The sequence below is a fragment of the Lipomyces tetrasporus genome, assembly GCF_029532465.1.
Source record: "Lipomyces tetrasporus strain NRRL Y-64009 chromosome Unknown POJ06scaffold_6, whole genome shotgun sequence".
NCBI classification, from domain to species: domain Eukaryota; kingdom Fungi; phylum Ascomycota; class Lipomycetes; order Lipomycetales; family Lipomycetaceae; genus Lipomyces; species Lipomyces tetrasporus.
Window position 1 is genome coordinate 852182 of NW_026611601.1, and position 24864 is coordinate 877045.

Sequence of the window (24864 nt, forward strand, 5' to 3'; positions counted from 1 at the left end):
GTCTAATAGCGGAATTCAGACAACTGAAGAATGGTAGGTGATGGAGATTGCGGCCACGTATGGCAAGAGTAGCAATGAGTGTGCTATTTGCATGGAATGTCTTAATGCCCGAGTGGAAGCTGCGATAGCTGTTGGCGCGTATAGATTTGCCATGCAGGATTCTATCGAGATGAAATCGACCGAGCCGACAAATCCGCTAGTGAGTCACACAGTCGCACTGAGTCGTATGTACTCATTCCGCCTAACTCGACTAGGGGTACATACGCGAAGGCAAGATTTATGAGTTATTGCTGGAGTATGATCGTGCAATGGCTCTGTATCAGGAAGGACTCGAACGGGCGGATGGGAATTCTAGGTTCTACACAGTGAGTAATAAACTTGAAGGTTCCGGTTAGCAGTGAGCTAACAGTGATTTTGTGTAGAGTTTAAAATCCATGTACCTCGCGGCATCAGACCTGAAGGACATGGCAGGTCGCAGTGCACGAGCTTTCGGTCATGCAGCGGATCCGGATGCTAGCAAGATAGACGTGTTCCTGAAGTTGCCCACTGAAGTTTTGGTTAATATATTGGGCTATGTTCCGACCCATGACCTTTTTTCGTTTCAGAGAGTCAGCAAAACTTGGCAACAAGCCATAGTATGCACTCCGAGGTTATGGCACGTGTTAGATTTCACGCAGACCATTCAGGCCGTACCAGTCTCTGCTGTCCGGTCGGCCCTGCATTACTCGGGGGGCAATGCGACCTCTGTTCTAATAACCAATGTTGTACACAAAGATGCAAATGCATGCATGAATCTGCTATTTCGAGACGATGGCTTCATTAATGGTGACGGCGTTGCGGCTACGTCCGGTACGAATTTGCAAACGCTTCAGTCGGATTTCTGCACAAATTTCTTTTCCGACTGGAGGCACTTTGGCAGTCGTGAACTCAGTCGGTTTCAAAATCTTGAAGAGCTGCGGGTCCGGTTTGAGAATTCACGAGATGTTGTTGACATGCTGGCACTGGGAATGTTTCCACGCCTGAAAGTTCTTGACTGCTATGCGACATATGACCTAGTCAAGTCATATGAAGCCGTCACATATCTGAATGCTCATCGTGTGTCTTCCAAGCATCTTCGTCCCCAGCCACAGCTCAGGGTTCTCCGACTGGGTGGGCCGACTAAAATAAAGGACCTTTTTCCGTACATATGGGAGTCCAAGTCGTGCGTGACTACAGTACAAGGTATTCAGCGGCTGCTTAAGCTCACACCAAACTTGGAAGAATTTCATTGCATCAATATTCGATATGGCGACGGCATGCTTCGCCTGAACGTATACGAAGACACTTCTTGGGCGCAAAGATTAAATCTCAGGGAGTTATTGCCAAACCTGAAAGTATGCAACCTCGACCGGAGTGATCTTGGAGGCATGCCTATTCTGCCCGACACGTGCGAGTCACTGTATCTCGATTCCAATACGTGCCCTAGGTTGTGCTTTCGTGGCACAAGCGGCATGGTTTTGGATAACACGGACGCCGCTGAATTTAGGTTGGGAGTTCGGTTGCCGGCAGCCGTGCCTATGGAACCCGAACTGCGTCACGAGTATAGGAATATCACAGAACTATTCGTGTTTGGCCTAGCTCGGTCTGACCGGTTGATTGACCGCCTCGCTCGATTCGACCAGCACAATCTCACGAGCCTTAACATTAGTTTCTGCAAGATGGAGTGGTCAGACGCTCACTATGTCGGCGCCAATGCGGTATCGACGTACATGTCTGAATTATCGTTTGATGGTCTGAGCCGCGGATACGTGTCGGACTTGCTGTGCGACATGTTCCCGAGTCTCCGCAAACTTGGCGTGGCACATACAGATCTCACCGACAGAGCTCTGGTGTCGTTCCAGCAACTGGACCATCTAGAATATATCGACATTGCCGGAAATATTCAAATCACTGCCGACGGCGTGACCCGATTTCTTACGCGGGAGTACAAGAACCGGGCCGGCGACCCGCCGATCGACGCCGATGAATTGTCGCGGTGTCTATACGCTCATCCAGAAGACTACGAGAAATTTGGATGCCAGGTGAGAACGCTTGTCGCGTCGTATTGCTTTTTGGGAGCGGACAGTATCGAGAGCTGGGCAAAGTTGGGTGTCGACGTGAGAATGGACCTGATCGCGCTGCGCGACAGTGACTGGCTTCTCTCCGAAGTCAAGAATGGGTAGGTTGGGCACAAGCAAAGGGATGTTTGGGTTCGGATGTGAGTGCTAATTGCTGATTGTTCAGGAATAAACATGTGCTCTATGAGGATGTCACAGAATCTCATTGGTACTCGAGGCAAGTTCGGGACCTGCGGTTGTAGCAACGTTACCGTAGGTGGGCCGGTTGGACAGACATAAATAGTTGGGTTCATCCCCATCTGGTCAGTCGAACCGCCTGGTTTAGTCATGGACGGGGAGGAGAATGACGTCTGACATACATGCCTGCAGAATGCGGAACTCCCTTGTTCAATAAATGAAATGCATGTTCCACATCGCGTGCAGGGTGCTTGTTTGATATCAAGAGTTATCATCGCTTAATTTTGGGATCATTATGGCAGAATATTGCGTAGAATTATCTAGTTAGTAAAGCGCCGCTCAATTGGAAACGCCGTACTTTGTATTATCGCTGCTGGGAATTCCTTGCTTGGCGGCGAACCTTACCTGCAGACAACACAATTTGACGCATCACGTGGGAATTTGACACCTTTTTTTGACAGTAATATTAGTTGGTTTCAGTTTAATATTGATTGTGGATTGACCAAAACCTGCGGTCGCAAGGGTTTTTTTAGTGGGCGCGCGGGTGGGCACGAGCACAAGCAAACCCGAACACGGGCCCCCAAACGCACGTGAGAAGCGTCGGGAGCAGCCGAAGATTTGGCGGTCTGAGACAGGTGGGGCCATGTGCAGCACACAGTCTGACTTTTTGTTACTGTTGGGTTACGCGACGACCACGGCGCTGTGAGTTGGGAAGTCGTATTCGTACAATCAGATTGACATCAGCGAGTGATTCCTCAATACTACTTACTGTTGGTGGAATACAAAGGTAATAGACAGTTGTGTGGCTCGGCAAATCTAAACTCATTGTAGGCGATTCCAGTCTTGACGCGCAACCCTTGCAGCGAATCAGGATTGGTCCTTATCGGGATACATGCATGCATGTCAGAGGGCATCGAAACAGGGCCAGCAGGCTTACCGATAAAGCCGAGCCGTTGAACAACAGGTGAGTCCGGAACAAAAGATAAATCAACAGTTAACGCCCAAGCGAACATGATTGTTGTCGTCTGAGGTTTTCGCGCGCACTTATCATATCATAGCATACCGATTCCGGCCGCCGGACATAGGCTGCGGCTCGGGCGTAGGTTCGAGTTTGGGGATTTTTCTGTGCACGTGGGGCTCGGAATACCAGGTTCTAAATTTAAAATGTAACTTATTCAACTCTGTAGTTAGTTACATTATCCAAGCACTATTAAATCATGCAACAATGAAAACGCCTCAGTCAGGCAGGCATGATGATGAACACGCCCGCGCGGGCACAAAGGCAAATCAGGTTTTTTTTTTCTGCTGTGCCGACGCACGACGACGACGATCAGTCTCAGCCGCGCTCGCTTACACTGCCGAACTTTCACGTGCGCAGGCTGCGTGTTCCGTAGCTAGCTAGGTTAAGCTCGCGAGGGGCAGCAGCGGGCCGGTTGGGAAGATCGCCGCACGTCGGTCGCGAAGTTCTGCCGGGCTGGTCACCTGTCACTAGCAATAATAATGATCATAGTAATAATAATAATGTGCCCGGCTCCGAGTCGCAGTGGAAGAAAGAAACTGGGAGATGATCGGACAGGGTTCAACGCGGAAACCAAACCGTCATGGTGCTTATGGTGCAAGTGCGGTCATAGTGCAGCAGACTAATGCACGTTGGCGACGCTGGGCAGCGCCGGGCGAAAACGCGCGCAAATGCACATGTGCTCTGCATTGCACGCGCCACCACCACGAGTCGTAACTCGTACCTCGCCCGTTCCTGCCTTCCGGGTGACAGCAGCCAGCCACGATGACCCGCGTGCAAAAACTACGCGCCTCTGGTGACTTGTCGGCCAGACGGCAACTTACTATCTACAGTCACAACTACTGCAGTTTCCAAAACGGAAACTGCAGTCGGGTCTGCCAAAATGGATTCGTTTCAAAGGGTACCGGCCACCCACTGTGCGCGTGCGCGGGCGGGCAATGACGCAACAAACTGACAGGCACAGGCCTTGTTCCCGGGGGCGGACGCGGCGGGCGGCGCTACTACTATTATTATTTATTTGAGTTTGGACGCGCAGACAGCGGGCGGCGCGGGTGATATCAACCGGCAAAGTCTGTCGCTGCTCACTCACACTCCCAATCCGCTTTGGCCCGCTCTCGCTCGCTCGCTCACACTCTCACTCACTCGTGCTCTAACCCACAGCTGGCTGGCCGCACCCAGTTCACTATTTACTCTTGTTCACTACCTTACTACTATTGCTGATTAGCTAGCTAGCTAGCTAGCTAACTGCTACCTGATGTGTGGACACTTGCACGGCTGCGCAAAGTGCCGGCAGTAGCGTCCAGCGTCTCTGGTCGCTCGTCACTCACTAGTCACCGTACAAACATTCCCTCCCCGTCCATTGCCCCGGTTGGTCCCGATTGCTGTTGCTGCTGCTGCTGCTGCTGCTCCTACTTGCTACTGCTGGTCGTGGTGGTGGGCTTTTTTATTTATCCTCCCGCGCCGCATCCTCGCCGCTTCCTTTCTTCTCTTTGGTCCGGCCCACCCAACTTCTATCTTCCCGCCGCTTCGCGCTCTCTCTCTTCTTCCCTCCCTCTCTATCGCTGTCTCGATCGTCCGCCGCGTCCGTCGCGTACACTGACCGGGCTCATGCTCTGCGCACCCCAGGCCGCACAGCTCCCGCCGCCCCACGCCCCGCGAATCTTGTCCGGCTCACCACTCATCCCCCGTCCCATGAACCAGTTCCCAACCGTCGTGGGCTGCTCAGACCCACGCGGCACTGAGGGCGCTGCCTTCACCGTCTACGTTGCGTCCGCTGTCGATCTGCTCGAGCAGCCGGTCCCGCTCGTGCTCAGAATCGTCTTCGGCTCGCTCAGATGCGCTGTCGCCGTGTCCCGGTCGGCGCCTCCTCAACAAACCGCCCGCCAGATCATCAGTCCCCACTACTTTGCACTCACCTCGACCGTCCCGCAGCTGCCCGACAACTGGATCAGCCAGCCGATTCCAGTCTACCTGCTCGTCGAAGACAACGCCGGCCGCGAGCTCGGCTCGCTCACCGTCGCCGACTTCACCTGCCAGCCCCCGCAATCTTCCCAGTCCTACCAACCGCCGCCATCGTCTCAGATCATGTCGAGCTCGCAGTCGTCTGCTCCGCCGTCTCAGCCATCCCACCACCACCAGCAACAGCAGCAGCAACAGCAGCAACAGCAGCAGCCCCAGTTCAGGCGCGCGTCGTACGATATTTCGCCGAGCTCGTCGACGGCGTCGTCGTACGACGCCTCCGCCCACCACCCGAACTACGCCTACGGCTCGACAGACACCGGCATATTTTCCCATAACCACCAGCAGCAGCTCCTGCTCCGCGACCCGCGAGACCACCGGTACTCGTATTCTAACTACGCCACGCTCCCGCAACCACAGGCATCCTTCCAACCCGCCGCCCAAACATACTCGTCCGCCGCTGCCTTGTCCGCCCCACCAGCGACCACGCCCGCCGCCAGTCCCTACGATGCTCTGCCGTCAATACAGTCTTACCATCCGCAGCAGCCACAGTCCTCGTCGTACACGTCGTACTCGCGACACAGCGCGAGCTCGGCGGCCGACGAAGACGATGCGTCGCTGCCGGTCCCAGCCCTCGTGCGCACGTCGACCCTGCCGCCGTTCGCAAACGCCGGTGCCGGCTCGCCGCCCGTCCCGGCCCCAAACCGGGCCTCGCTGCGGATCCAGTCAGATCTCGAGGCGCTCGCGCGCAACTGGACGGCAGAAGAATGGAAAGCCCAGCGCCGGCTGGTCAGGTTCATGTACAGCCAGCGTGGGGCCGTCATCCGGGCCACCGCCAGCCCGATCTCGCAGGCAGAGTACGTCGCGAGCATGCAGCCGCCCCAGCCAGATCGGTCGGGCCGCGGCGACGGCGAGTGCGTCATGTCGTGCATATACTGGGCCGCGCGCAAAGAGTTTTTCGTCACGTCGGTCGACTGCATCTTTTTGCTAGAGCAGCTCGTATCGGCCCGATTCACGGTCGAGGAAAAGAACCGGATCAGGCGCAATCTCGAAGGCTACCGTCCGCTCACTGTCAGCAAGGGCCGGGCCGAGAGCGAGCAGTTTTTCAAGCTCATTATGGCGTTCCCGAATCCGAAACCGCGCAATATCGAGAAAGACGTCAAAGTGTTTCCCTGGAAGATCCTCGGACCGGCGTTGAAAAAGATTGTCGGAAAATACGTACGTCTGCCTGTTTACTTTTTTCGCGTCTGCGTCCCCCGCGCGCCGCTAACCAAATGCCAGTCTGCATCATATGGGCCGCCCCCAACAAAAACCCATCAGCCACCGCCGCCTCCGCCGCCCCCGCCGCCGCCCCCGCAAGACTACGGCCTTGTTCCGCCGACCCAGCCGCGAGCAACAATCATGAGCAACGCGGCCTCGATCAGTCCTGGCGTCCAGCAAAGGACGGCTCTGCCGCCAGTCGCGCCGCTCCCAGACCCGGGCCAACAGGCCTCGCAGAACCCACCCCAAGGCTCGCGCGTCGGCCTGTGGGATGTGCCCGAGTTTTTCAGTCACAGCTAGTATTTCGGTCATCTTGTATTTATATCACGCCAATCTTTTTTTTGCCATTTCATTTTTAAATTTCTCCCTGTGTATTATTGCGTTTTCTTAATGTTGGCATGTTAATCTACGGAACGGGTCTTTTTTTTTGGTTTATATATTCCGGCGTGTCGGGGGTGGACGTGTTTGTAATCTAGGTACTTACTCGGAACTAATGACCTTTTTGTTTTTTTTTTATGTGTACATGACGGTATATGCTATGTCCAGTTTTGATTATTTGGTTAAATTTTTTTTTTGTTGTTTGCCTTTTGCTTACGTTGGTATCGATTCAGATTTTAATACATGTCTAGATCTGTGTTTAAAACATTTCCGCGTCACGTTTCATATTCATATCCGGGGAGGAGGGTTCCAACAAGACGTCACGAAAGTCGATGATGACACGCATGCTTCCAATAGTCTGCTATCTCTTGCCGATTTGTTCAGACGCACATGGCAAGGTCTGCGCCGGATTAATTAATGACTGTCACCCGGCTATCTTTTTTTTTGTCGCCTGTCAGCCCGACACTGGCATGGTTCATGGAAATAAAGTTTAATTTTTTTGTAATTTTTATTTGGCAAATGTCGGAATTTGTGTTTTTTGTCGAGACTTATTGAATTGGATTTTGTGACGGACGAAGCCAAAACAGAGGGCAAGTTATTTTTTTTTAATTTCTTGGAGAGGAGCGAGCTATATAAACCTACCGTTCCCGTCTAGATTGCCGCCTACTGAAAAAGCCCAACTTCGATGGCAGGATTTGTCTTTGGTTTGCGGATTTGATTTGTGCCGGTTTGCTTTATATCCACCCCGGACGGTTTGTTTGTCGGGATGTTTACAGGTTTAGCTTTAAATATACCTACCGGCGATTCGTCGCGGAAAGAAGTAACTGGAGCGGGGCTGACCGCCGACAAGATTGGGCCAGGCAGGGTTTAAGAGTGACGTCGCAAGCTTCGCTGCCCACGCAGACGACTAAGCTTATGTGGCGTTAGTTACCGGTGTGGAGGAATAATTGCTGACCGCTGATGACGGCCAAGACCGGAGAGTTTGGGGGGCATCGTTTAATGTTTGCGTTTAGGGTTTGTGGTTTTTGGATTCTGGGCAACCAACTTTCGTACCGATGAGTTGGCAAAAGAGCGGCGCTGGCTGCAATGGTAAATTAATTCCGGGAAGCGTAAACTCCGACAGTGAATATGAAAATCTTGTTGCCGTCTATAGAGTTATTTCGTTTTGTGACGAATACACACAGCCTGCATTTCTCACAGTATGTTAGGTTTGACGGCCCCTAGACTTTGTAACCACGAGATGGGGTATCGCACAGGATAACACTAGTCCACAGAAGCCTACGTGCCGTGAAGGAGACGATAAATAGCTTCGTGCTCCTTAGCCAACAACTTGAAAATATCCTGAACCTCCTCCCCCTGCACACTCCACAGCACCGCAATCAGCATTTGATAGTCAGACGACAGCTTCTGCTCTGTGCCATGTCTCCCAAGACCCATCAGCAATGACGTCTTCAACGCAAACGCAAATATATCGCCCGCGTCCATAGGTTTCGCGGAGGCGCATATTTCGTCTCCGCGCTGCGAGTTCTTTTGCATGAGCATGTACCTGTACGGCGTCACCAGGACCTCGACCGCGTCGCTCTCCGTGGCGGCCATGTGCCGTAATCCCTTGTCGACAAACTGCGGACTCAAGTGCGAATAAGCCTGGCGCACTTCAGCCAACGTCTTGCCAGGAATCGACGTGTCCAGGACCACGGCATACCGTTTCGACCACGGCGCGAAGCAGTGGTCGTACTTTACCGGATTAAACCCCGGATCCCGTTCCGACAATAGCCGTTTTTCCTCCGTGTACAGCTGCGAGTGCAGCCGCAATAGTCTGTACCGGCTGTGATGCGACCGCAACAGAAAATTCGGTCGTCTGGCGTACATGATCAAAACCTGCTCCTGAGGCGACAGCACCTTGACGTGAAATGTTACCTCGGTGTTTGTTCGTTTCCGGGCCGAACCGTCGTCAGTCTCGTTCGAGCGTTTGTTGCCCGCGCGTTCGGGCCCATCTACCGCGGCAGGCGGCGGCGGCGGCGGCGGCGGCATTCGTCCTGTCTCGATCAGCCTTGGAGAAGAGCAGTCGAAATCGCGTGAATCCGCGTTTTCTGCCGGCCCAACAGCATCATCGCAACCTGCCATAACACAATCACCGTCGATATCTCGCGTCGACGCAGGTCCGAAATACGCGACCCCACTTTTCGTTATTAAAGAATTCACAAACTCACATGCCATTGGCATTGATAACCCGTGAGCAGGCGCGTCCCTCGGCCACACGGTATCACCAGGCGGCCATACACAGCCATCACACAGGCATCGTCGAGATATCCCACCGACTCCGTCGTCCTCGATCTCGCCTAGGCTGGCGTCACTACCAGAATCCGTCTCGCTCGAGGATCGCGATCCCGGCCGCGTCGGTCCAGTCAAGCCGGACGCCGGCCTGCTCGGCCTTCGCAGGATCGGTCTTTGTTTCGAAGCGCGCGACTGCTGCTTCATTTTTTGTGATTCCCTTGCGATCATCCGATCCCGGATAGAAATACCTCGTTATCGGTTGATCGATGGAGACTTGCGATCCCAAGCCTGACCTGGAGTCGATGAAATCGGCACGTCTTTGTTTGAGGCATTTTGGCCCAGCTCAAACGTTTTATGCTTGGCGCGTTGACTACGGTCCGGTTGACAATTCCATCCTCTTCAGCCACCGTAGTCACATAATCGTATAAGGGCTGCTTAGTCGCGTTTTTCATGGTACGGACACACTTCGCGACTAACGGAATGCAACGCGAATTCATCAAAAACGCAAGTTGGCAAACGGCAACGAAATCATATTAAACCAGTTCCAGAATGTATAACCGCCTAATAGTACACGACCCTATCCCCCCATGATCTAGTTAATATACAAAGTACAAATTTCGATCTCGAGAAATATTTCATTAGTACATGCGCGTTTCCTTTCAAACCCTTCATATGCAAATACTGTTACAGATTACCTTTTCCCCCCTCCCCTGGTCCCGAGACAAATGAAAAAAATCAAAATGCAATGCCCCTACTACGTGATGAAAAAAAGCCAAACCAAAAACAGAACGACATTGACAGTAGCGGTTCGCGGAGCCAAGCCGGACCTCGTATGTGTTACTTTTCCCTACTGCTTCAAATACTTGGCTGACTCGTTTCCGGCCGTGGGTTGAAACCCAGGAATCGCAAACGGCGATTGCAAGTTCGTCGTGTCAGTCGACGCGCTCGCGGCGGCAGCACTGCTGCTGGTCGCCACCGCGGTTTCTTCAAACTGTAAATCCGGAATCCAGAGTTCCGATAGGCCCGCAAAATCATCCAGCATAAGAGCTTGGTCTAGGAAACTAGTCGGATTAGGCAAGCTTGAGAACATCTCAAGGAATTGTGTTTCCAACGACGGCGTGGCGGCCGACACGGGCTGTGCTGGGCCAGATATTGGTGTTGACACTGACGCACCGGCAAGCGTACTATCTGCTCCGCTCGACACGGCGGGCATAGACGTCGGAACAGTAGACGGCGGCATGGGAATCACCGGTTCTGCAAAAGCCTTGCTTTGCGGTCGCGCCTTCGATTCCTTCCGGGAAGTTGAGCGGCGCGTTGACTTTGTGGGAGACGGTCTCTGTGAAGACGGTGGACAAGGTGCGGCTGCGGCAGTCATTCCGGAGCCAGGGGCCAGACCTACTTCGGCGGCCTGCCTATTTGCAAGGTCTTCTTCTAACTTGCGAAACACGGACCTCGCCATGCCACCCATAGCCTCTGCAACCCACCATGTCTTTGCCAGGTCGTCCAGAACCGCACAGCTTTCGTGCCACCCGGCTGTTGCCTCTGGAGACGGATACAGTCTCAAATAGACCGTCAACGTCAACGACACGGCATAAGGCACGGCTGGAAATGGAGGCAGTTGGGGCTGCGTCCGCACTATATGGAGAATCTCCGACGTCGAGTGCAGCAAAATCGATGCGTTAACTTCCGGGGCTTCCGGAGCGCGCTTGTGAGCCAAGATGCACGCAGCATGACGAAGAAGCTGCAAAAAACTGGCAAACGGCGACTTCGCATCGTCCGGTCCATATATCATTTGCAAGTCAACTTCTGGAGGAAGAGTAGATCCAAGCGGCCGATACATCCTGATGACGCGATCGAGAATCTGACTAACCTCGTATAGCTTACCAAGCCAGCCTTCTTCGTCGGACCGCAATCCAGTAACTCCGACATCGTCGAGTCGGGAAATGACGGGACGAGCAGATACGCATGCGGACATGCGATCGAGACACCAAAGACACCACCACAGGCGCCGAACGGGTGCTTGGTCAGGGTGCGAACGTCGCTCGTGGTGAAGACCAAGGAAGTGCGCGTAATGGAATGCTTGTTCCAGGTATGAGCACGATTTCTCCAAGCCGTCGGAACCTTCGGAATGTAGAGACAAGAGCGCCAGTACACGCACGACTGTTAGTTTATCGCGCTCGATGTCGGCGTAGATAAGAGCACGAATCTTGGCAGCGGTAAGCGAGGCAAAATGTCGAGGGGACCGTAAATGGATGAACTTTCGGGCAGAAGAATGACGACAGGCAGCCAGGAGCACTGCGTGAAGCAGCAAGGTGGGGCATTCATCACGGGCGTGCTGATGTAAGAAGGTTGACTTGTCGAGTAGCGGAATGAGAGGATGTACAAATCTAAAATACACGTTGATCAAGCCTTCTCTGTCCTGGCGTGGAGGAAGGTCAAATGCATGAAGGGAATCGAGGTATGATATGAGATGCTGGTTGACAGGTTGATGCATTGATGCACCTTTAACCCAAACACCGATACGATCTTTCTCCACGTTGCGCAGTGTCATGAGAACAGACGCTGGGTCGAGATCTCCAATAAAACGAGTGGAGCCAATATCATTTGTTGCAGTCGACGTTACGGGCTTCATCCTTTTTGCTGTTGACGACGTCGTCGAATGCTTTGGCTCGTCCGGCGAGGTAGCATGAGCAGCTGGAGTCGCCACAGTGTCATCAAACGTCGCTGCGGTCGACGATGCCAAAGGAGCAACTGCTGCCGCGGCTGTGGCAGCAGCGGATGCAGAAGTCGGAGAGGAAGCAGCCTTCCTCTTTCCATTAGTCACGTTGGCCGGCTCCGGCGGCTTTGTGTTGATACCGGCTGCCGAAAACGTTGAAACGGTTGGCGAGATAGACGCCCGGGCAACAGCAGCTTTAACAACACGTTCCGTAACTGCTCTTGTATCTTCGAAGTCGTCGATAGGGGATGGGTCGAGTTCGCCAATGTCATCGGCAGTAACAGGCACAAGACTAGCAGGCGCTTAGTGGCAAACATAAATTAAGAAAACAAACAATGCAATTACCTGCACGGAATATTTTCTTTCATACACGGAGCGCATCGCTCGTGATTCTTAAACGGAGGCTCGCATCGTTTCTACAGGACAACGTTAGACCAACAACAAAAAATAAAGACAGTAGCACATACTCGTCTCCGCTTGCACTGTTCACAAGCCTTGTGTGCGCGCTTTCGCTTTCGGTAGCCTTCGTCATTCGCAGGAAACACGAACATTAGCGGCTAAGGCCGGTTCGGTGGGAACGACGAATAGGAAAAAGATCTGGTTGTCTACTAGTACTGTCGAAATGCAGAAGAGCGTTGTGGGCGTCTGCTAATTGAAGGCAGCCATCTGAGTTCGAAGGGCCATGGTGTCAAGTCCCGCCATCCACTGACTTGGCCAGAAGTACCGCCCCAGTATCTCCGAGAAAAAGCAGTCAACCTGCAATTGCTGTGGCGCATCATTCTACTGTAGATTTATTGAAAACTAAAATTCATGCCGCTCTACACTGGATTTCTATTAATGTTAATTTTTTTGTTGCATCGAGCGATTCAAAGCCGGCAAAAATATTGGAGGTACATTTGTGCGTACCGCATTTTCTCCGCACCGCCTATGCAGCGCACAGCATCGTGAGAATTTCCTGGGCCAACGCACCGTCAACTGCGCTCGTAATGACCACTCCTGATTCGCTGGCGGTTCGGCCACTGAGCAACTCCCGCTCGTCAGAATAATAGAGGCAAAACACGTTTCCAGATATCTCTGTGGGCGTTTGATCCATAGAAAGCCCTCTAGCATGTGTATGAGTGCCGGCAGCGGTCCCTAACTGGGATACGCAAGCTCATTGTGCCCGAATGTGCTTCTTGGCGGTCCAGCCGGAAAAAGATGCGCGGCGCCATCTCGAAAGCTGCCGCTAAAGTCGGCCTGCCGACCTCTCCTTGCATTAACTGCGTCTTCAACTCTCCACTCCATTTATGATGTGCTTTTACGAAATATTTATATAGGTGCTACGCTGAGAATTCCTACCTTGTGGTGCATTTTGCCCGTTAGTCCCTAGTAGTGGAGCTGATTGATTATAACGCCGTTTAGAGTAAACGCGTGGCGGACTCGCTCCGCCGCACGCATTCTCCGCCTTTTCTCCGCGATGGCCCGCAGCAGGGTGCTGAGCTTAACTAACCTGCGCCTGCCCATATTATCATTCGCTATGTTTTTTGTCACAATACTTCATCCACCGATGTAGAGCACATAGTCATAAATCACTCAAACCACTTACGGGATCGTGCATCTCGAACGCGCGGTTTCAGCCTAAGTAACACGGGCTACCATGACGGTGGCACTAACGAAATTGTATCAGACGAAGACCTTGACTCTTCGCCAGTCCCTACGATATTGCATTAGGTAGCTTTGCGCATCCGAGCCTTAGATTCGTCTCATCATATCGACTCTTATCCGCTGCTAACATAAATAGCAGTACTGACTGTTACGCGCGGCCAGCTACAGCGATATGGATCGCCGAACTTGTCCAGCCCGATGACCAACAGGACCTTCCAATATTGCCACGATTGCACTCAATGCTCGTTACCGTTTGTCGCTGTCGACGTGCAGGTACTTTTTGTCCAAGTCGAGCATTTGCCAGCACTGGCCAGTCATCCAGAGCCGGTCAAGCAACCGAAAATGCCTATGACTCCTGAAATGATTCCATCTTCGTATCATACTACCGTAATGCCGTGACTGAATGCTCGAACGCCCACATTGTATTTGCACGATGCCGTAGTTAGCAGCCAGTAGTACTCTAGCATGCCGACGATTCGAACTACAAAAGGGACTCAGAAATAAATCACTTTACATTATCACTAATCGAAGCAATTCGGTGTGAGATGATGCATAAGTTGCCTCTGTCCAGACCTCGAAAAACCCTCCGTCTCTAGAATTTTAGTTGACCCGGACTGGACATTTCCCAGCCGCGTTTCATGCGGCTCATGAGAGATATTTACGGCTTCAGGGCTTAACGACAACAACATTAATTTAGTTACACACTAACTGTTGCTTACAATTTTTGCATGGTCGATGAGTCGCACTGGCTTATCGATCTCGAGTGTGGTCTCGACTGCCGGGCGGCATCGCCGAACAATCGAGCAGGAAAGATCACCACCGCTGCCACCTTCACCGGCAGTTAACAGCTCCTGAGCACCATGGTATAACAATTCAATTGCCTGGTCATATTGCTGTGCTTTTATATATCGCGCTGCGACCGTTTTCAATGCCTGGTGAGCCTCGTAGAACTGATGGTCAGCAATCCTAATACACAACACCAGATTAGTTTATCTCTAGCATTACAAAAGCATTTCACAGCCCTAGCTCTCGACTAAACACAAGATACCGCACCTTTGCTTTACCCTTGCTAAAGTTTTGTCGAGCTTACTTGAACTCATGATTATTTCATGTGATCTGGTGATTCAATGCTTGGTTCGTGGAACGCGGGAGACCAATCGAATAAAATGTGGCCGGCGGGTTTACCTTGCTAACGAGCCGCACCAAGTAACATATGATCCACTACGAGCCGAGAACACGGTCGCAAATATAGGCTTGGAGACCGAACCCCTAATTCTGGTCTTCGTGGCAGGCGTTAGCATTTCGCTTGAACGGCAACGGCCAACAACTCCAAATGCATATTCGTTTTACTGGCCGCCTCAAATCTTTAATGCTGCTGCTGTTGCGTTTCACGTCTCAATGGGCTTTGACGTTCGGACCGTCCTGCTGCATCTGAGCCAATGTATCCGCCGTCAATGGCTTTGCGTAGCGAAATGCGACGTAGCCCTTGTGAGGAGCTGTCTCTGGCGACAACTTGTCGAGACGCTTACACAATATAAACAGTTTTCACTCGATAAATGATCGACAAACACGTAAGATGTATTAATAAAAGCACAAACAAACTGGACATCGATAGAATTAAAGAGATAGTGTCGCAAGAACATTAAAATTGGCAGTGTTGGCGAAGCTAGAGCGCACCGAATAGACACCGGCCGCAAACTGCACAATTCTCGATATCCAAGATATAGCTAGAAATACAACCAAAGCAGTAGCATAGGAAAACTTATCCTCTTCAAAACTAGTTGGATCTTGCAAAACGCCGTCGTGGCCTGCGACTTTATTATCAAATGACCCAGCTGCAGAGATGTCAATCGCCAGAGGTGTACTCATTGTCGTATTAATGGTGAGATAACACGGGAGTCCATGAGGAATTATGTAGGTAAGTATGTGGAACAATACTGTGGAGCTGCGATCACGTGCTGCTCAAAGGACATAGAGTAACAACTCAACACACGAACCAAGAGAACGTCAGCGCCGCGTTAATGAAAAACGGTGGGATGAATCTTCGACGGACGCCACAAATTGAAAAAGTTGGTAAACTTCGGAAATTTTCGTTCCCATAACTCAGTGTCAAAAGCTCTCGACTTAGCACAGAATTCACCGGTTACCAGTAGGGCCGCGATCACTCTAGGTTGCAGTTGAATTAGAATAGCAGTATAAGGACCTGACGACTATCTCATACCTTTTGCTTTCACGATGACATTTCAGTGCATGAGACGATATGTGTCTTCCTGGATAGTTGTGGCCTGGCGCACTCACGGCCTATGAAGTCTTGCCGGGTTGATGTAAAGAAGATCTCAGTCTGTGACAGACTCCCCTCCTGCCACCTTGGTGCAGTACCTTATCAGGATGTTCCTCGCCCCGTTGATGTCCCGGTCGCAGGCAAAGCCACAGTGTGAGCATTTGAATACCTTGCTGGCCCCAACGTTGTTCAGACGCCCACATGCTCCACATGTTTTGCTTGTGTGGGCCTCACTAGTCAGCACCACTTTGCAGCATTTGTACTCCCTTGCCTTGTCCAGGAGGCGCTTCTGGAACCGGTAGTGGGCCCAAGTGACCATGGATCTCGCTGTCTTGGATCCAATCCTGCGACGTCCCCTGCTAATCATCTGCTTCGTTGGGAATGTTGGCAGAATGATCAAATTGAACGAACTGCACAAGTACCTGGCGGTCCGGCAATGCATGTCATTTACCAGGTTTCTTATCTGTCGGCGGATCCTAGCAGCTGCCCTCCTCATACCCCATTTCTTTCGGTGGTCGAGCCCTTTAACCGAATACCGGCTCTGCAGGTCGTCCATTCTGTGGCACAACCGGTAGATGTGGCCAATGTCTCCCTTGCCAAGTTCGACCACTTCACCGTCCGGCGTGTACCCAGTCATGAACGACCGCACTCCGGGGTCTAACGATATCGCCCTCAGAACTCCAGTTGGGCCATCCACCATCTCCAGCGGCCCGGGGACACACAGGTAAAAGTGGCCTGTGCACCTTTCCATCACCAGTCTGCTATCAGAAGACAGCTTCTCTGGCAACTTTTCGGCACTCTTCATATGCCGAAGAAAGGCGTACTTCCCACTGCCGCGCGCCCAGTGCTTGCTATGGATGACAATGCTCTCCTGAAAGCACTTTTTGCCAGAGCGGTACCGGATCTTAAAAAGCTTCTTGTCATTCTTGTACCTAGCTGCTCCGGAATTAAATGCCTTCAGGAGGTCATCCATCGCCGCATCCCGGATATCATAGGGAGTCTCCTGGAGCCAGGGCTTTTTGAGCGTCTCTGTCGCCTCGTTGTTGATTGCCCTGGCTCTCAACGCCTTCTTCGATCTAGGGACTCCCTCATCCTCTATGGCGCGCAGACATTCGTTGTACGTCCACCGCGCTGCCCCCATCCAGTTGAGCAGAATCTTTTTCTGCTCCGCCGTGGGGTACAGTCTTATTTTTCGTGCCTTCTGCGCAGCCGCCTTTTCCAATTTCTGCCTTTTGGCCGGCCTTTCCTCACCAGTGTCGTGATCCAGTAGCCATTCGATGTCGTAGCGGACCTCAGCGCTTGAAGACCACCTGAGACTTGTCCCCCAACCACGTGCAGTTGCCTGTTGGCCCCAGTCTTTGGCTTGATACGACGATGACGAAGGCAACCACATTTGCTCGCTTACACGAGCAGAAACACTGTTCCAGAAGGGTACCGGGAGACGTTGCTGTTGCTGTTGCTGTTTTGTCTGTTGCAAATCCATGGCGGAATAATGTTCGAACGAAGGCGAGAGGGAAGATTGAGAGATTAAGCGGGACACCACGGCAGTGGCGACAGCGGGGACATTTACAGTCAGACGAGAGGCACAGGAAACAGAATAGACAAGAACAGGCGACGCGCGCAAGACGCGTGAACGAGTGTCGGCGGCGCGTGTCGAGCACGAGTGATTTGTTTAGTTATTGCCTGTCCGTGCGTGCCTTAACCCTCGACTCACTGCCATCGAATCCGCATCACTTAGCCCAACCGCAAGAGTGATTTTATTATACGAAATAATTCTATACTGCTGATATACATTGATTAAAGTGAAGTCGAGTTATCTGGGACTATAGATCGTCTTTGATGTTGTTCGACGTTGGGAGCTAAACTGTTAGTAAATAAAGCTATCTCGGCTTCGTTTGTTAGACGCGTGCGAACACTCAATGACTTGTATAATAGAGTGTCAAACAGTAGGGGGAAGTGTATCGACTTCTCTTGAGCCGCACGACGCCAATAGCTTAACTATGGGGTGGGATCCACTATACACCGACGACACGCCCAATAGCGTCGCATCATGCTCCCGGCCCGTCCGAGTCTGCCACAACCATCTCTCACATGACAGCAGCGACATGTGACTATCATAAACTAGCTGTGACTTAATTTAATCTAAAGCCTGCCAAGAAAACCGCTTCATGCGCCATTTATTCATTGTTACACAAAACATGCGGCCGTCACTTTGTATGGCTTCCAAATTACCGTTGTCTCCGTTGTCTCCGTTGTCTTCCAAGCGTGGCATTGTATTTTGAACCACTCAGCTTTGGAATGTGCCCTTTGCTAGATTAATAACTTACCGAATACGAGCTAACTGTCCGGACAAGGTCTGCTGTATTTCAAGGCAGTCGAGCGCGGCGAGTTCGCGTACGGCTGTTGGCAACATGGGGTTAGGGCGCGCACGGACGCGGCATCACCAGTAAACAAATCAGACGCGCTGCGATCGCGGACTCGCATCGCCCATTCAGTCATGTCCTCGTCTATTTCTCGCTTCCGTGACCAACAACGCATCCTGCCAAGAAAACTCACAATGCAGTTGCTGCATGCGCGATTTATTCGACGTTGCACAAAAAACAAATTAATTAAATGATGCGTAGTTGCACAGCAAAAGCCGACTTCCAATTATAATACAACCAACTGCCGCCTCCGTCCACTCCAAAGCAGATTTCCGTCTACATACAGACCGCCGCGTCGCAGGATTCGGTCCAAGTCGGCGAGAACCAAGTCTCTTGGTCCCGTTCCTGCGACGCATTTCTCAACAAGGTAAGGAAGTGCCAGTAGCAAGAGGGAAGTTATCGATGCAATGACGCTAACCAAAATCAGATTAAGAGGGGAGCCTGTCACAGGCTGAGATCTTCTTCGAACACATGCGAGTATTTTACAATTCCTACAATCTGGTCATGTGGCTAACATTCTAATGCAAGCAGACGGTGTTCTCTACAGGGCAAGATGACAGCCTGGAACTGGGTAAGGCTAAGATGGCGAGACAAGCCACTTGGTCGACCACCGGTTTCGGCAATGCGTCCTCTACAGGGGGCAAGAGGGGAGCCATGTCAGGTTGAGATCCTCTTTAATACGAGTACGCAGATTCGCCTTGGAACTGGGTAAGGCTAAGATGGCGAGAACCAAGCCACTTGGTCGCCCACCGGTTCCGGCGACACGGACTCGACTGTGGGCACGGGGGGAGAGCCGTCAGGCTCGCAAGGAACAGTGCTAGGTTTTTACCTCCGGGAATCTTGTTTTCCCACTGGGTTTTTTTTTTGCCCGGAGGAATTTTCCCTACACCTTTGTCCAAATGGATGTTTCTGGGCACGGGGGGAGCCGTCAGGCTCGCAAGGAACAGTGCTAGGTTTTTACCTCCGGGAATATTTGTTTTCCCACTTGGGTTTTTGTTTTGCCCGGAGGAATTTTCCCTACACCTTTGTCCAAATGGATGTTCCTTTAGATAGATATTTGTATGTATGCGAGCACTTTACTTGGTCGGCCGAGTTAACTTAGCCGTACGGGCCGAGGAGTGCGCTGAGACTTGTCTCCTTGCCAGCCATGGTCACATGACTGGCATGCAAGGTGTCATCGGATTTCGGCGTTGTAAAACGTTGGGTCTGGTGCCGTCTAATACAAGGGAACAATCACCGCTGTCGCTATGGTGCGGGACAGCAAGAACCTACCAAATTTTTGACCACACTTCTAGAAACATCACGTCACGGCAACACATCGATATCCTCCCAGAAACTACATCAGACGATAGATTGTCCATTTAAAAATACAATTTGCTAGTTTATGTTTGACGAAAAACAATACCGACCGAGGTTTGCTACATTTTGTACGACCACTTTATTATGGGGCTGGGAAAAATTGGCGGGATGACGTAATACATACCCTTAATATTTACACATTTATGCCATAATAATAAAGGTATCTTGTTATCACGTGACGTCACCTGATTCGGTGTCTCGTCGCGAATGTGCGAAATTACGCGAGGAAAGCATGGAGGTACATTGAATCATATTCCCGAGGCTACGAAGGGAAGGCTGCAGTCTTTGTCGTGAAAAAGTACAAATCGCATCGTCGACTGCCAGAATCTTTGGAATTGGATTGAGTTTAGAATGAATTTCGCATGCAATTTTGTAGATTTATCTAATCGTTTATGATGTTTTTGTAAGTTATTTAATGTAACGGTGTCAGTTGCTTTACTTGGCCGTATTAGTCGTAGCGCCGTTGATCAACGCTATATAGGGCATAAACCACAAATTGATGTGCATTTAGGTAAGGGTTAGGTACTCCAAATTTGGCGGTCAACAATCAAATGGTCGGTTCTTGCTGTCCCGCACCATAATGCAGGCGCCGACTTCTTCCCTGTAGTGTTCTCCAGTCCTTACCTTCCCCAGCGAACTCAATTGCCTCGAATCAATCGAAATGACGACCTCCTGCTTCTCGTTCACGCCTCTTAACAAGAGCACCTACAAAGTTGTTCAGGACGATTCGCTCAATGAGCTCCCCTTTATCTACGTGAAAGTGTACCCCACTCTTCTCGTCCTCATCGACACTGGTTGCGGTCCCAACCATGCCAAGGACCCTACCGTCGAAGAGAAGTCCATTCGCCGACACATTGAAACGAATCTCGAAAAGGAGGGCAAGTTGAAGTACGTTGACTCCGAGACGAACGAGGCCAAGAACAAGCACTGGCTCGTCTTCATCACACATACTCACTACGACCACATCGGCGGCCTTTTCGAGTTCGCTGATGACTCATCGATTTTTATCTCGGGTTACTCGCAGGAGTACATTCTCAAGGACCTCGGCTGCAACTCCCTCTGTTGCGCCTTCAACATTCCAACGCCCAAGTTCACGGTCTCGCACTGGCTCGAGCAGAACGAGCATCTCACGTTCGACGGCGTCGATCTCCACCTCGAGGCTCTTATCACGCCTGGCCACACGCCCGACGAAATCGCGCTGTACGACTCCGAGGAACATGTTTTCTACGCCGGCGACTCGCTCTACGAGGTCCTCCCAATCTACATCATCGAGACCTCGAATATGATCGAGTACATTGCGAGCATAGACATGATGCTCAAATTTGTGCAGGCTAAGAACAAGGATCTTGTGTCTCTCGGCGTCCGCGTTACCACTGCGTCAGGCCATATCACTGATTCAGCCGACACCGAGAAGCTTATCATCGAGACTCAGGACTGCTTCTGGGACACATTGAAAGGCAAGGCTGTCTTGACGGAGCAAAAAGTCATGCGTGAGAAGAACCTCCTTATTTATATGAATGAGGCTAACAATGTCGGATTCATGTGCATTGACACTAAGCTTGAAGAGGCAAAGAAACACTTCGGCTTCGAGTGGAATTTGCCAGCGCCGGTTTCGGCGTAAATATCTACCGCCGGGCACAGATAAAACAGATCTCCGGGATCTTTGTGTGAATAGTGAATCTGACGGATTAATCGTGTGCGCGGCGCTATGTACATAATATAAAACAAAATTGGACTTTTGGAGTCGAATTGCTGGTCTCGGCAGATTAAATTGTTTTCAGTAACGCAGTCAAATGATCGTTCACTCTTAAACCTATATAGAAGTATACCGGCCACATAACAATAGTCGGAATCGAAACTGCATGTCTGGCACTAAGATTACCCCCCACCGCGTTGTCTCGGAAATGAGATACACAACGCAAGCATAATTGCTATCAGCACGAACATCGGCTCACCAGAGAGTAGTAACAATCTGTCTGGTGGAATTTGACAAGTGTGCTAGTTGTTCAATACCGCGAAGCCACCAAGGCGCCGGGCATTGGAATAATTTGTGTTGACAACTGGAATGTAAACGATGATGGAGCAGACTAAATAAATTAAACGCAGTACATAAGCATCTTTAGAATAAGGGAACCCAATAATTACCATAAGAAAATGTAGACAATACTACGCTGTATTAGCGACTAGTGACGAAAACGTGCAAAAAAAATTGCGCGAGCGATCGATATTGGTTACTACATCCCTAACCCTCGAGTCACTCACTAGGGATTTGCCTCCTCAGAAAATGCGGATTTATTATCTAACTAACTAGTTATAACTTATTAATCTAGAGGATTATAGATTTGTTAATGGTCTTGATATTTTCTTACAACCTGAATACAAATTAAAAGCTATTTCCATTTACGAATTAGCTCTCGAATACTCTCAAGGTAGAGGAAGCACTGGACTGTTCATCTAGCGCAAGACGTGATTGGCTCTGCAGGATGGATTTGCCGGTCGCCGCTTTAACTTCCGGTCTATCCTCGGCCTTTTCGCGAATGACCTCCCAATCTACCCTGAGAGGTTTGACATATCGTACTCCGCCTCGAAAATGACTTCGCAAGCAGTTAATATAAACTAAAATTACTCCGGACAACCCTTTCCTTGCCAAACGATCGTTGGAGTAACAGAAAAATGCGCAACACGTGCGGCTCAAAACAAGTGTGGCTGGACTGTGTGGCAAGAGAGCTGTACTCCATCGCGTGGCTTGACCGCTCCTCCGAGTTCTGCCGATTTTACGTCATAAGCTGAGCACAACTGAGGAACACGCCACCCAGGTTAGGGTGAACGCTGTGGCTGACGGCTCATTCGCCGCTTCGCAGGCATTTTGGACAAACGCGAGCACATATCATAATATATATTCTACATCTCTCCGCCCCTCCGAGTGTTATCGTCTGACAGGCAATCGCATATACTCGCAATTCTCTATTCACCGTGTCCGCAACTTTTCTCGAACATAGCGTAGTCATTTCATCATGGAGTCCATCAATAAGAACACCGTTGAAAAAGACGGTCACTGGCCCTATGTCCTCAAGCGAGCACTTCCCGTCGGCTGCGTGACGCTTTCGGCTGGATACGCTGCGAACAGATATCTCATCAAGCACTATCCAAAATCTGCGCCACGCAATGCAAGTATGCGGACTTTTTTGATGATTGGCTCATTCCTCATGGGATTTGTTACCACGTCCGAGGTGTACTCGCTACAGTACGAGCGCATGGTGATGAATAAGATCAACAATATCGATGAGACTCAGATACACAAGGAGATTGGGCTGCCCAAAACTGTTACTGATGAGGCATTGGAGTATGTTAACAACAATAGATTTAAAGGTATTTGGTCCCCCGTTATGGGCACGAGCCAGACGTCCGCGAGCTGACGAGATGTATATAGTATTCCTGGGTGCATGGCTGGCGTCCTTAGCGGGTGCAGGGTATATAGTCAGCCGCGACAGGTACATGACGACATCGCAGAAAGTAGTCCAAGCGAGGTAGGTCTCCATGGAGAATCAGGCGCCACAAACTGACACTAATCGGGTCTAGAATGTATGCTCAGGGATTCACGCTTCTCCTTATCGTTGGTTCTGCCGGTCTGGCTATGCTTGATGATAAGCCTAAGAGCAATGCTCATGTGTTTAAGGACGAGACTTGGAAGACCTTGATCAACGAAGACAGTGCCAAATAAATCCATCTGTCACGAGAAAGTGTACATAGAGTTCATCTAATGGGCCAGATACGAGAGATCGGCGTATGCCGTTACCAAATTAGCATTATTTCAATAAGTAACATACCCGGGTCATTATAGATTGCATCACTCGTTCTCAGGGGACAGGTCCAGTGGCTGACGTTCTTTTGCAATACAATCGTTATATGTTGTCGTAACTATTTGGGTTTACGAGATACTTGTCACTTTACGAAATGTCGTTTGGGAGGTTTGACTTTGTATATTACTCCATTTGTATCTACTCGTCTTTAATCATTCTGCATTGCAAACACAATTATTTAGAATTATGAGTTATTTTTAATTATGAATAGCTCTAAGTAGATATTCGTGGCAAAGTCAGTTTGTCCCAGTATTGTCTTATAGTGGGAAATCCCTGCCGTCGGTGAAGGCGGAATTCGCGAACCTAGCATGAAATGGACAATTGGCTTAATAAGCCCGATCGACATAACCAACAGAACTCGCTTTGACCTATGATTTTGTCAACAGTAGATCTCGAAAGATGAAATTGTAGTTTCGCCAGCATCGTATTTAATTTGGCGCGTGACTTTGCTGTCAGACGAGACCTTGGTAACACGAGGTCTCGTGCGACGCATCTTGCGCGCGTTTTGCTATCACAGCCAACTTTGTAATCTTGATGCTCGATAATTTTGGCCAGAAATGAATGTGGATTATTTTTCTATTGAAATACATGATATTTGATCTGACGAAATTGAGCTAAACGGAGAATTCATAGTTGTGCATGCGATTAATATGGCAGATTTTTCAGTTGAACGACATACCATTAACACGACGGGATAAACTAAGAACGTATGAGAAGGATGAATCACCAGTATTGCGTCCAGACATCGGTGGTAATTTTGTCGCTGTTCTCAATGAATTAGTGACATGTGTGGCAGAAGACAGGTTCACAGGTCAGGTTTACGGCCGTCTGTGCCTGATATCACTTCGGGTCACCATCAATATCAGACTCGATGAGCATAAACGACCAGATATGTCAAAAAAGCACCAGAATACGCCGAGCACGCTAGCAGGCTACTGCAAGGTCTACTGGACATTCAGAACGGGATCAATTCTAAGCAGACTGTGCCTGATTCTCCAGACAAAAATAACAGCGCCGAACAAACGCGAATATTATTGGCAGGGCATACGGTGAGTATAGAGTATCTCACAGACACGCATTATCTGTCGCACAAGAACATATATATTAAAACATGTCTAGATTCTAGTGGGATGGAAAATGCCGACTTTCCTACGGTTAATCAAGTGTGCATTGGGAACGACATCACATAAACCTTCAATTTCGTGAAAATAAGCGAGACAATACTGATATCGAGCGTTGCATCTATTGTGTCGATCCGATTGTTCGAAGATGTAGTCGTCTTTGAATACACCGAAGTGCTCGCCTGGAGGGCGGAACTCACCGATGCAAGGACAGAAAGAGGAAAGGATGACATGAGATCATTATGGCGTATATGCTATCTGCCTGACCAACATTCGGATCGCTTACCACATTGGGCAA

General features: G+C 50.5%; 8 protein-coding genes across 8 annotated transcripts; 4 read left to right on the forward strand and 4 right to left on the reverse strand.

Moving 5' to 3' along the window:
* Positions 1–173: 173 nt before the first annotated feature.
* On the forward strand, positions 174–2618 carry POJ06DRAFT_118015 (uncharacterized protein). The gene is made up of 2 exons (XM_056184196.1): positions 174–365; positions 423–2618. Exons 1-2 carry the CDS (start codon positions 309–311, stop codon positions 2199–2201), a joined length of 1836 nt encoding a protein of 611 aa, XP_056043293.1. The 5' UTR covers positions 174–308; the 3' UTR covers positions 2202–2618.
* Positions 2619–4606: 1988 nt separating this feature from the next.
* Positions 4607–6907, forward strand: POJ06DRAFT_118049 (uncharacterized protein). The gene is made up of 2 exons (XM_056184197.1): positions 4607–6468; positions 6532–6907. The coding sequence occupies exons 1-2, from the start codon at positions 4900–4902 to the stop codon at positions 6808–6810; spliced, it is 1848 nt and encodes a 615-aa protein (XP_056043294.1). The 5' UTR covers positions 4607–4899; the 3' UTR covers positions 6811–6907.
* Positions 6908–8166: 1259 nt separating this feature from the next.
* POJ06DRAFT_238603 (uncharacterized protein) lies at positions 8167–9366 on the reverse strand (the record flags this gene model as incomplete). Its single annotated transcript, XM_056186004.1, has 1 exon — positions 8167–9366. One exon carries the CDS (start codon positions 9364–9366, stop codon positions 8167–8169), a length of 1200 nt encoding a protein of 399 aa, XP_056043295.1.
* Positions 9367–9699: 333 nt separating this feature from the next.
* Positions 9700–12542, reverse strand: POJ06DRAFT_118054 (fungal-specific transcription factor domain-containing protein). Its single transcript, XM_056184198.1, has 3 exons — positions 12346–12542; positions 12224–12294; positions 9700–12170 (listed from the first exon to the last, which is right to left on the reverse strand). The coding sequence occupies exons 1-3, from the start codon at positions 12427–12429 to the stop codon at positions 10010–10012; spliced, it is 2316 nt and encodes a 771-aa protein (XP_056043296.1). The 5' UTR covers positions 12430–12542; the 3' UTR covers positions 9700–10009.
* Positions 12543–14073: 1531 nt separating this feature from the next.
* On the reverse strand, positions 14074–14733 carry POJ06DRAFT_118072 (uncharacterized protein). Its single transcript, XM_056184199.1, has 2 exons — positions 14576–14733; positions 14074–14488 (listed from the first exon to the last, which is right to left on the reverse strand). Exons 1-2 carry the CDS (start codon positions 14620–14622, stop codon positions 14227–14229), a joined length of 309 nt encoding a protein of 102 aa, XP_056043297.1. The 5' UTR covers positions 14623–14733; the 3' UTR covers positions 14074–14226.
* Positions 14734–15624: 891 nt separating this feature from the next.
* Positions 15625–17514, reverse strand: POJ06DRAFT_118082 (putative transposase DNA-binding domain-containing protein). Its single transcript, XM_056184200.1, has one exon. The coding sequence runs from the start codon at positions 17284–17286 to the stop codon at positions 15859–15861; it is 1428 nt and encodes a 475-aa protein (XP_056043298.1). The 5' UTR covers positions 17287–17514; the 3' UTR covers positions 15625–15858.
* A 2732-nt stretch (positions 17515–20246) lies between these two features.
* POJ06DRAFT_268728 (beta-lactamase-like protein) lies at positions 20247–21206 on the forward strand (the record flags this gene model as incomplete). The annotated part of the gene is made up of 1 exon (XM_056189325.1): positions 20247–21206. The coding sequence occupies one exon, from the start codon at positions 20247–20249 to the stop codon at positions 21204–21206; it is 960 nt and encodes a 319-aa protein (XP_056043299.1).
* Positions 21207–22599: 1393 nt separating this feature from the next.
* POJ06DRAFT_268729 (uncharacterized protein) lies at positions 22600–23306 on the forward strand (the record flags this gene model as incomplete). Its single annotated transcript, XM_056189326.1, has 3 exons — positions 22600–22954; positions 23016–23112; positions 23165–23306. The coding sequence occupies 3 exons, from the start codon at positions 22600–22602 to the stop codon at positions 23304–23306; spliced, it is 594 nt and encodes a 197-aa protein (XP_056043300.1).
* Between the last annotated feature and the right edge of the window lie 1558 nt (positions 23307–24864).